The sequence below is a fragment of the Oncorhynchus clarkii genome, chromosome 17 (genome assembly GCF_045791955.1).
Source record: "Oncorhynchus clarkii lewisi isolate Uvic-CL-2024 chromosome 17, UVic_Ocla_1.0, whole genome shotgun sequence".
NCBI classification, from domain to species: domain Eukaryota; kingdom Metazoa; phylum Chordata; class Actinopteri; order Salmoniformes; family Salmonidae; genus Oncorhynchus; species Oncorhynchus clarkii.
Window position 1 is genome coordinate 22,227,867 of NC_092163.1, and position 12,095 is coordinate 22,239,961.

Sequence of the window (12,095 nt, forward strand, 5' to 3'; positions counted from 1 at the left end):
GGTGTTGTCATTTACCTTTTTATTTAGATTTCTTACAAAGAGGAACAACCTTAATGACCTAAGAGAACATTCAATCACTTTAAAGTATCCATGTCAGACTGAAAACAAAACAATAGCGTTGAGACATCACATGTAGGAACAAGGAAATTGAAAGAAGTTTGTAGAAAGAGGTTTTAGTACAGGGGCTATATGTATCAAGCCTCAGTAGGAATTATTTTTAAAGATCAGTTTCCTTTCAGATCACAATGAATAAGACTGCATGGGCAGGGGGGAGGACCTGATCCTAGATCAGCACACCTATTCAAGAAGCTTAATACATATGGTCCCAGAGCTGTGTAAACATGGGGGTGGTTGCAAGGATGGTATTGTAAATGCTGAGAAATGTTTTGCAATACCTTTCAGAGAAACTGTAAGAGAAGCAAAACACTAACTGCATATGAATCCAATAAAATGGGTCCAATAGGCATTTGATTGGTTACCATTGCTGCAAATCAAGAGATGGCAATCTGATGCGACCAATAGTAACACACAACGTGTGGTAATTGGACTGGTTCATGTTTTACATTTGGACAGAAGCAAAAAGAATACCTTCGAGTAAAAAAAAAAAAAAAAGTTTACCAATTTTCTATACAAGTCAGGATAAGGGGTTATAAGAGCTCCGGGATGAACTTTCCCCTAAGTACCAATCTAGGATCACCTTTCCCTCCCCAATCCTAACCTTAACCATTAGTGGGGAAAATACATAACTGACCCAAGATCAGCATCTAGGGGCAACTTCACCCTACTCCTGTTATAGGAGGGTCCAGAAGAAGAGCGTTCCGAGGGGAAGCTTCCATCGACGATCCTCATTCTAAGTCGTCTTCATTCAAGCTACCTTGTGCGCTCACAATACGCTGCAGGAAAGAGGGAAATTCTAAATCCATAAACATGAAGAGGAAATGGAACACATTTCTTAAGCATTGTTGATATGGGAAAATAATCAAAGAGTCTCAGGAGTGCTGATCTAGGGTCAGGCCCCGTATTCAAAAAGCATTACTCAGATTCTATATGAATACGGGCTCAGGTCCCCTCTGTCCATGTTCTTACTCAAGGTAAAAACAGATCCTAAAATCAGTACTCCTACTCTATGGTTGAGACATGAAAGGACTGAAGATGGTTAAACAGTGTGGTGGGTGCCTTTCATTAGGTTAGAAAGACCACCATACACTGCTTTCACCTCAAGCTTTGGAAAAAAAAAATTATAATGCTGGAACTGTACTGGGAGGCACATACAGCTCTACCAAAGTCCTGACATGTTTGTCACCTAAACTCATTCTTGAATCAGATTTGACTTCTGTCTAGCAGATTATACAAATGGTTTAAGGGCTGGGCGATAACTAATTCATTCAAATTTGTTTTAGCACAATGTTCAAATGCCTGTATCGCAAGAATCAGTTTTTATTAGCGTTCAGTCTCGTCTCCTTCGCTCCTTGTGTGTGTGTGTGTGCACTGTGCACCTTCCCACTAGCACACAGACAACAAGCCCCTCCCCCCGCCACTCACAACAAGCAGTTAAAAAAACGTATAGAATCGTTCACATGGACACCGAAACACTTACACTATTTTACTGTAAGAGACGAGGACAACCTTTCTGATGATACCCTTTTTGTCTCAACTATCAACATGTAGAACAGACCCCACTAAAACGAGAGTATCAATGAACATGATTGTGGAAAAGTCATGCTCAGTTTGTCGGGCACGGCATTGCGGCACCGCTAGCAGCATTTTAGCCACAGCCTTATGCAATGTTGCATAAAAATACGCATTTATATTAGGAATTGGTAACTCGTTCTCATTCTGAGATAAGCATCGGTTTATCCAGGTAGGCCTCTTGATTTCCATATCTAAATAAAGTGGACAGGCTGTGTTGTTCAAACAGTTTGAGACAGATTTGGAGGGTCTGTTCATACATGTTCTACCTTGTTGGCAAGCGAATAGATCCAAGTTGGTTAGACTTGAAATATAAAACGTTAGCTGTTGTGCTTGAGAAATTGTTTATGAGATCTGTTACATTTTCTATACTGCCTGCTACAAGAAATTGGTCATTGTACATGTTTCTGGTTAAATTTGTAACAAATGGCATTTTCATGGACTTGAAAGCCAAATCATTTTTTTTTTTTTTAAAGCAGGTTAAAACTATTTAAATTAAATTAGTCAGTCTTATGGTTGTGGAAGGCTTATATTTAGCCTAGTTATAATTTTACAAGCCCTGGATTCATTATTCCTGATTGTTTGAAATGCAGTGTGTTGACCTTTAACTGCAACAAGGCTTATGAGAGAACGTTTAAAAATTAAATCTAGGTATATTGGGAATCGCCCATGTTTAAAAATAAAGATGTGTTTTTTTTACACCATATCAGCCAGCCATAATTGGTTTCCGCTTTCTTGCTTTAATACACTTACTGCAAGTTGCTCTGAATAGGAATTGGACCTGTTGCAGTTGCAGGCATTAAAAAGTTAGTTTGTCACAAACAGTAGGAGACGACAGAGCGCTGTGTTGCACACACATTGTGGCAATGTTTCTGCTAATGGTGCAGCAACTATCCTGAAACGTATAAGAGGCACTGTACCTGGCTGATGGTTAGTGTTGTTACATAAGCTCAATGTTGAATAGGCTTGCAGTTCTGACTATATTATTATACATATCTAATATCATTAGATACATTATACATTAGCTTCCTTGATTGTATGCACTTACTGTATACACAGCCCAGGGTAGGAGTGTCTGCTAAATTACCTTGAAGTGGAGAAAAGGACTGTACCTGGCTGATAGTGGGCAGTTTGGTGAGTAGCATCTGGAAGACAGGTGGCGGGAGGGTCTGCTGCAGCACCTGGAGAAGCTGCTGGGGCTGGCCGCACACGGCGATGGCGTTGGTCAGATGCTCCACGCCGTTCTCGTAGTCACCTATACCGGAACACCAAGTGCAGAGAGGTTTAGATCGACAAAACGAGTAGTACATCACATGGAGAACAGTGTCGTTACTCTGGTCACAAGTAAATTAGGTAGTGCATTATATGGAGAACAATGGGGAATAGTGCATCACACACACAGACCAAGTGATGTCAATGTAAGACTGGTTTACCCTGAGCCAACAGCTCCTCTCCCAGCTGAATCTCCTCCAGAAAGAACTTCTGGACCGCCTCTGCATCCTTCAGGTCTGGGAGCTGCAAGAGTCCCACAACACACACTACTTTCCATAGGTCAAGGAATAACAAACGTAATGTACTGGTGGAAAATCTGTTGTCGGTGGCCTATGCTCCAGGAGAAATAAAAGGTCTATTCAAATGAGTCGGGCAATCCACAGAGGCGTGCCACTTCATCAGGTGCAAGGTTAGAGTTCAATTTAAGTGAACTCTTAGCGCACAGCAGTTCTTGCTGGGTTTGCACTTCCTCCATTGGAAAAACAATAGTTCTGTGGCGAACAAGCCATTCTCGTGCGAGTCCAGTATATGGGCCTTAAGGGAAGAGTAGTCAAGTCGGTCAGTTTCTATTGGGGAGCTATACAGTTGTGTTGACTAAAATTTGGTACCACTGTACAGACAAAAAGGTTTCGTCCATGCACTAATTCCAGTCTCAAAACAGTCCTACCCAGCCATCACCTTGCGGTGTCCCAATACATGCCAGTGAAGATCGTCTCTTATTTATTTCACTGGAGAATATTTCCCACATGGTATCATCTGACGTGTACTAGACATTACTTCTTTAGACATGTGTTCATTGAGGAAGAATTTAAATATTACCTTGAGGGGATTTTACTCACCTTCGACAGTCCTGTCCCTTGTTTTGCAGCCGCCTGATTTCTCCTCCCTGGGGCAGAGGTAACACAATCACTGTTAATATAAATAGCTTTGGGGGATTGTTCCTGTTTGTACTTAGACATCTTAGTGTCTCTGGCAATCCTACAATGCAAGACTATGATTAGGAACAATAAGGAAGTCACATGAACATCCTAAATCGACACCCTGAAGTACAGCTTCAGTCTTGAACAACGCTCCAATATAATCCCCCCCCCCTCTGATATCCCTTGATAAAGTGGTTTACCCGGGTCAGAATCAGGAAATAAGTGTAGCTGCTAAGTAGCAAGTGACAACTAGCCAAACAATCCTTTTTTTTCCTGATAGGGTGATGAACTACCACAGTGGAAGGTGAATGACAAAAAGGCTAAATGAGGAACGTGGCTCATTCAATTGCAATAAAGCAGGTGTATAAAGCATTGTGGCCAGCTGACAACCAAAGTCCAGCTTTCATACTGTAGTCCAGCTAGAATTGTAGTCCAATTAATGTGGGACTGGAATGTGATTTTTTTGGGGGGGGGAATGTGATATGTATAGGATTTGTGACATGCATCCATATTTGTATTCTAATTCATAGCTCTATTGGAGCAAGGGATTCTGGGTAGAAGACAAGGCAGAGCTGCCATGATGTAGTGTGTGGAGGTGTGGCCATTCCCACTCATTTATTTTAGATCCCCTTATGAGTTATGCAGTCTCATCATTAAAGTTCGCAGTCTAATGCACTTAAGGCGCATTGTCAGCTTCTTCATACCAACAACCCACGGCCTTAAATGAGCGGTAGGCCTGGATAGATTAACATTAGGGATATCCAGGTTGCTTTTAATCCTGCTTGGCAAACTCTGTCTGATATGGCTAGTAGCCTAGAATGGTTGGTTTAGGTTACATAACAGTTCAAAACACTACCAATGAATGAATCAGGGTAGGTGCAGCTTTCCATGTCTGAATTCAACTAACAGAACGCTTGTGAGTAGGAAGTACATTAATACATGATATAGAAGCTAGTTATCTGAGAAACGCGCAACTCCTCTAAGAGAACAGAGTTGGGCGTTCCTCTGCTAGGAGCTAACGTCAGCACTGGCTAGTTAAGTGCAGGGTTTTTGGGGTTAGCAGTGCGGTGACAATGAATGAATGAATCAGATCTATTGCACAAACCATTAACGTTACCATTCAAGCTTCTATACTTCGCTAATTGGGAATAGTTAAACGAGTTCGGCCTGGCTCGGGCATTTTGTTGCACCTCAGGTCTCCCAAACATAGACCTGAGTGGGGTGTACAGGACGCAGACAACACTCACGTTCTCGCAGCCTGTTCTTGAAGTTGGGGTCACTCCGTCTTTTCCTGTCGAAGTAGATGCAGTAGCCGACGAACAGAGCCCCGCAAACACCGGCGGCTATCGTGCTCGATTTACCGCCCATCATCACTTCCGAAATGGTTGATATTTCTGTGTTAACAAAGAAAATATTTCAATTTTGGCTTATATCAGAGACGGTACATGACCTCACACAGGCGCAAGTTCCCAGCAAAAAGGACCAGTAGGACCACTGACTAATTTGACAGCTAGGGTGTCCGCATTGACCGCCTGATTAAAAATAATACAACGTTAATTCCCAATCACATTATATCTCCGATAACGTATGCATTTTGAGTGCATATAAAGTGTTGGATCTTGTTGAACTCAGATGGGAAAAAATACATGTGTTAGGATTTCTTCAAATCAATGTAAGTAGCAGTCGGTCGCATTGAAATGTAAGTGCCACAAGGTGGCAGTAGCAGTTCATTAAAAAAAGAAGCAGCAGGCTAATGATCACATATGATACAATTTAACAGTATTTTCCCCAGAGTAACACAAATAGAAACAATTTAACTACAACTCTAGGTATTTTGACTGTCTGGGGTAGACCACACAGCAGCAAACAATGGCCAAGTGAAATATTGAACATTAGGCTACATGGTGAGTGACACAATCATCTAGACAAGTAAGAAAACATGTACTATTTTGCTTTCACTATGACCAATTCATTTACGAAAAATTATGCCAGTTGCTCATATGCCTGTCTGGCCTTAGTTGGCACTTCTCATCTCCCAGATGATAGCAAATCCCTAGAAGTGCTGCTCAACAGAACAGATGGTCAGCTGCATTACATGTGCAAATCCAGACTGCTGCAAAAATATACCACCTTGACTATTAGGCTTCTGAGGGCACATGCTCAGACCTGCATTAATACAACCATCAGGCATGCACATCCTTGCATGGATTACATCATCACCATACTGTGTCTGGTATTACGTGTACCTTTGCCTTTAAATGGCAATCGAGCCGTTCTGCACCCTTGCACAATTTCTGTGGCCGGTTGTTGTGGTTACAGTTTATTAAAGGGATAACTGAACCTTAGAGATTGACGTCATTGACCACACGTCGCCGGTTGACAGGATTTTGGAAGGGTGTGTGTGCTTTTGGGGGGGGTTTCCAGTTAAGCTGTGGGTGTGTGGTTGTGTGTGTGCATGCGTGTTTGTACAAGTGTGTGTTTGAACAAGTGTGTGTACACCTTCATTCCCTTATTTATGTATCTATGTGTGTGTGTATGTGCGCATGCATTGCATGTGTACTTCTTCATACTTCCGTGTGTGTGTGTGTGTGTGTGTGTGTGTGTTTATGTTTATGTATGTATCAGTGGAGGCTGTGGAGGAGACTCATAATAATGACCAGAATAAAGTGAGCCGTCCTCCCCTCAGCAGCCTCCACTGGCATGTATGTGGTTGTGCGTACTTGTCTACACTTGTCTGTGGACAGTTTACATGGTAGGTGGAATACCCGTCTGCCCTGTCATCTCTCTTGCCAGCGGCTTAGCAGCTTGCACCTGGCATGCAGCTGCCTGGGGGTTGGCGAAGAATTTTCCCCTCAGGGACATCTAGCGCCGCTGGTGCCCGGGCATGAGGTGAGGCGGCTCAGCCAGAGGCTCGTCTTCTCGCGGCGGTGGGTTATTATTACCATTACTCAATCGTTCCTGGAAGCTACTTTGGAAGCCCTACTGTATGTGATCCATGTGCGTCTCCTAATCCATGCTGTCATCCCAGGCCACATTATACATGTCTGTAGCAATTCCCTAGAAAACAAGAACTCTTGTCAATAGCTGGGACTCAGACAGATCTTATGTCGATGTGGGTTGGAGGTTTGGATAGAAGACATTGACACACACATCAGAGACTGTTTAGGGATGTTGTACAAATAATGGTTGTTGCAAAACTATCTTTCAATCAGATAGTATAATTATGTAAGACTTCAGAGTTTACAAAGAGAACCGACCAATGGGGATGCTTTACTGACTGATTCCTACATATCTCTCTTAAAACCACTTATATGGGAATAACTTGTACTGTTCTCCTGGGTGTGCTAAGGTTGGCAATAAGACAGGAGACACCCTGCAGTTGCTTATTGTGCAGTATACGAGCCACACTGTATACCTTTATTGGCTGTGCACATAGCAGTATTCAAATAATTAAGCGTGCTCCATAAAGGCTAGGCAATTAGCATGCTTGGGCTCATAATCCAATCAGTGTGCATGATGCTGCACGGTGAGCTCGTCGCTATATGACGTTCGCAGCCATGTTGACTCGGCACATTTACTGCAAAACCTGGCACGGCGACTTGCGTCTGTGAGTGCAAAAGTAATTATCTTCCTCTGCACTGTCATCTTCCTTGGAATGGTGCACTTACTCTTCCGTTGCCATGGTTTTGGACCAGAGAGGTAACCATGGCAACACTGTTGGTATTCCCTAAAGCGGTGGAGAGAGATAAGATAGAGAGGGGGGGATGTTGAGAGGGCGAGGGAAAGAGAGAGCTGTTTAAACATGACCGGATTTTTTTAAAAGCGGTAATTTCAGAGCAGCTGAATAAGGCAGATATGCAAACACGACCACAGGTCTTTCCCACTGATGCTTCACATGCACGCTCACATGCAGATGCACACGCGCACACACGTGCACACACACACACACACACACACACACACACACACACACACACACACACACACACACACACACACACACACACACACACACACACACACACACACACACACACACACACCAAGCAAGTGTTTTTGAGTGGAGATTTGCACAAGGGCTCCAGTGAAGGAAAGCTTGCAGGGACAAACAGAGAAGTAATTATTTTTACCCTGGCTGCAGCTGTTTTTCTGTTTGTCTTGGCAGCCCTGGATCCAGCAGAAGAGAGACAGGCCAGGAGACAGGAACTGAAAAAAAATCCCCCTCTCTTACTATTGGAATAAAATACAGAACGTTTTGAATCCCGGCCCAGGAACGTCCCATAAAACTGGAAATGGCAGGCCTACCCTGTATTTTCCATGAACCCTGTGCTCTCCCCATTCCAAAGGCTATGTCATTAGATGTGTTTTCAAGGGAGCAACACGTAGTGGAACCAGGAATGGAGGGAAGAGGGAGAGAGGATGGCAGGCTTGCCAACTCTCTGAGCCAAGTGGAGAAAGAGAGAGACTTTTCTGTTTAGGTTGTCTGAATGGAGGAGAGAGTGCTGACTGAAAAGGAATGGAAAGTGAGAGAGAGAGGGAAGGGAGAGCGAGAGGTAAAGACGACCGCTTGTGTTAGCATGGTGTTGCGCCCCAGGACCCCGTTAGCTAGCTTTCTATTCAGCTCCTGGCAACGGCATTGGCGGTGGAGGTTTAATCGGCGGCTGTACGTGAACCATGTCTCCCTCTCTGCAGTGCTCCAACTAGTCCTCCATGTTGAATCACCACTCCCTCCCTCTGGGGTCAGTAAGAGGAAAGTAAGCGCCCGCGGTGGAGGCTGGATACAGCTCCAGACAGTTTCCTTCCCTTTCCCTCCACCCTTGTGGGTGAGTGGAATCTCTGGACGGATATGAGTGCAACAGAGTTCTGGCCAGTGAGAGTTGGCTACCATTTCATCTCCAAAAGTTAGCTGAGTTAGCTCCCGGACCAAGAGTTAGCTTTCAGGCTATTTAGCATTTTAGAATTACCTCTATATTCTGAGTTAGCTCTAGGATTATCATTTTGTTGTAGAGCTTGAGATATAGTTTAGGGTTTGAGTTGTGAGGGAGCCAAAGAGGACTAGAGGGATTTGATAAAAGAGGGAAAGATTGAGTGGGCTGTTTGGCACAGTGAGAGAGAAGAGGCTGCTGAGCCGAGGCAGATAGCCCACCACCCTTCAGCTTTCAATAGGGGTAGCTGCTGCTCCAGCACAACATTCACAGCACCACACACACACACACACACAGAAAAACACACTCGCTCACTCAAACACTAACACACACACACTCAGAGAAACACACACTTTCCCAAAACAAGATAACTTTCAGCTGAAGTAATGGGTGAATGACACTAAAAAAGTAGTAGTCTACGAGTAGGTTATATCAATACGCACAACCCACTGGGCACAGACGTCAGCTCAACGTCCAGTCAACTAACATGAATTCAACGTGAAATCAACAAAACATTTCACCGTATCATTGGATTTAGGTTAAAAGTTGGGTGGGAAAAAAATGAAATTCCCTTAAATGGATTACTTTTTTCAAATCCAATCCGTTCTCAATCTTGATTCAACATAATGACAAGGAAACAACTTTGATTCAACCCGTTTTTTGCCAAGTGGGAAGTTTAAGAGTGGACAAAACAAGGCCTTAGAAGTTAGTATTGCTAACTAAACAGGATTGTATTCCTTGTATACAATAGGTGCTTTTCTGTCATTGCTGTAGTTTAGTACAAAATACAGATTCTTACACTTGGGGAATTGCAATCTAGCACAGCTCAACCTGTAAAGCTACTTTGTGTCAATCTGTGTATTTGTTTGTTTTCTTGGCTCTCTATTCCATAACAGCCTACTGCAGGTACAGGAGCTATAGGGAGACAGTTCTCCTAAGCACTGATCTATGCTGAGGAGAACCATCTCCTATCAGATCAAAGATTGGGTCCTGGTAAGCTGTTCCTAGATCTGTTCTTGGGTGGCAACATACATCTAATCCCAGCCCTATTCTGCGGCACCTGGTTAGTAGTGCTAGCTAGCTATAGCGTCCCGGTCTGCTGTAGCCTGGTTAGCAAGCTAACTAGCTATATCATCTCTCTGCCATCACGGCTGCCTGGCCAAGCACGCCCGTAGGAAGGCCTTGGCAGCGACGCTGTCTGTGCAGATGGCCGGGGATGGCAACTCAGTGTGACGCCTCTGCCTTAGATGCCTCAGATGATTAGACCCTCTTTGAAAGAGATAGACATCCATTTACATGGAGGCTCTTCTCTCAGCATACCAATTGGCCTTGGAGGTCCCACTCTTCTTTGAAGTATAGCTATTGTGTTGTCGCTATGTAATGTAGCTATAGTGTTATTTTTGTCTTAGCAATTGAACATGTTATTTTTGTTGTTGTTTGGTCATCAGCCAGATTTGGAAGGAAGGGTTGAATAGAGGGAATCTTCTTTGAAGTCAGCCTCTTTGCTTTGCGTTGAGAGGACTGGGTATAGGTCGACGTCCACAAATGTTTTGTCCACAAATGTTCTCCTTCTCTCTGTGTCGAGAAGGAATCAAACAAAGGAAATAATTTAGGCACAAGAGGAGGAAGTGTGTCGGGAAGCTTGGCAGGTAGCAGTCTGGTTGAAAAGGTGGCTTGTCCCAGCATGCCTGGAGGTGGGTAAACCAAACAAACAAGCAGACTGATCAGTAGATGACTATTTAAAACCAGAGTGGGCCTTAGCTGGTCGTGGGACACCCACCATGCAGTGACTTGTAGCGAATCTCTGCACTCCTTCGGGTTAAGTCTTTGGGGGATTAATGAGGTTGTCTGTGAGCTTTTAGCAGAGTTTCCCGTCGTCAAGGATGTAGGCAGACACGCTGCCTTTAGTTTAGCACGCTGTACCAGGAGAAAGGAGGGGGAGGAGTGCTAGAGGGGTGTTAAAGAGGTGCTGTGTTCAGGAAATTATGACAGAGCCCTGGGCTTTCTCAACACACAGGCCAAGCTGTTGTTTGGATTCCCCAGCAACTGTTTTTCGCTCTTTTTTTCTGGCAGGGGAAAAATGTAAACATGGTTGTGGCTGTGTAGTGACGGAGGCGGCCATATTGCTTGGGGTCATATAATGTTGTTCAGCTTAGTCATGGGCATGTGTTCATTTCCTGGTGACAGGAATGCAAAGCTTTTAAATGGTTTGTAGTATAAGGTTGCAAAAGGATATTGCAGAGCCAGTATCATCCCCCCCTTCAGCATGCAAGGTCATTTTGACCGTACCCATAAGCATGATTCAGAATAGTGTAGACATGATTCAGTATGGTGTAGACATGATTCGATCCAGGGTGATATGTGAGCAATAGCGTCCACCTATGGCCAATAGAAATGGGTCATCGGACTACATATGTGGCCAATAGAAATTAATGTACATGTCTAACATGTGTAATAGTCCAGTCATAGCTTAGGATATGTAGCAATGAAGTGGTAGGGGGAGGGGGGGGGGGGAGAATAGAGGGGTTAACCACCCGGGATCATGGGCGAAGAAAAGAAAAGAGGCTTTATGGGAGCATGACGGCACTCCTGTGAAAAAGAGGGAGAAGAGAAGAAGAGAGCACTTAAGAAGTGTAGAGTACATACCGAGGAGGTAGACCTACTTTAAAGGTTGGGACAGTGACCTTTTTTGAAAGATCTTTTTTGAAAGAGAATTGAACTGGTCCGCCTCTCTTTTGATCTTGACACCTTTCATTTGACTGTCACATGGTCTCTGTCAAAGTCATTGGTTGACTTCTACATCCCAGCAAAGCCCAGCCCCCCCCCAACCACATTCGCCTTCCACACACATCCCCTCCTCCACAAAACAGAAAATACCTTGTTCTCAGACAGTCAACCCTATCCCACCTATCCCACCATCTCTCTGTGCTTTTCTCATGGCAGCCTCGAGTGCGTTAAAATTTCCCATGCCCTCCGACCTCCCGTTAGCACATGGCAATGATTACCCACCGCATTAAATGAGGGCTCTGGTGGTCACCCCAGACTTAAAGGGGAGCTTTGGTGGAGTCCAGATGACCGGGCCACCGCTTCCCACATCACATGTGCGGAGTCCGGGGAGGAGAAACATCCATCAAAAGACAAGGAATTTCAGATGGAATGTATGTTGGAAATCTGTCCCGGGATTGGTTTGAGTAAAATACCCTGTTTCTTTTTTAACTTTTGGGCAGTCTCAATCGACATTGAAATGACCAAAACCAATTTGAAATTAATGGAGCTACATTTTATAGCC

At 44.1% G+C, this 12,095-nt stretch overlaps 1 protein-coding gene across 1 annotated transcript; it reads right to left on the minus strand.

Moving 5' to 3' along the window:
• Nucleotides 1–2: 2 nt before the first annotated feature.
• On the minus strand, nt 3–5,428 carry LOC139370537 (mitochondrial import receptor subunit TOM20 homolog). Its single transcript, XM_071110094.1, has 5 exons — nt 5,129–5,428; nt 3,801–3,847; nt 3,123–3,204; nt 2,802–2,944; nt 3–893 (listed from the first exon to the last, which is right to left on the minus strand). Exons 1-5 carry the CDS (start codon nt 5,250–5,252, stop codon nt 846–848), a joined length of 444 nt encoding a protein of 147 aa, XP_070966195.1. The 5' UTR covers nt 5,253–5,428; the 3' UTR covers nt 3–845.
• Nucleotides 5,429–12,095: the final 6,667 nt, after the last annotated feature.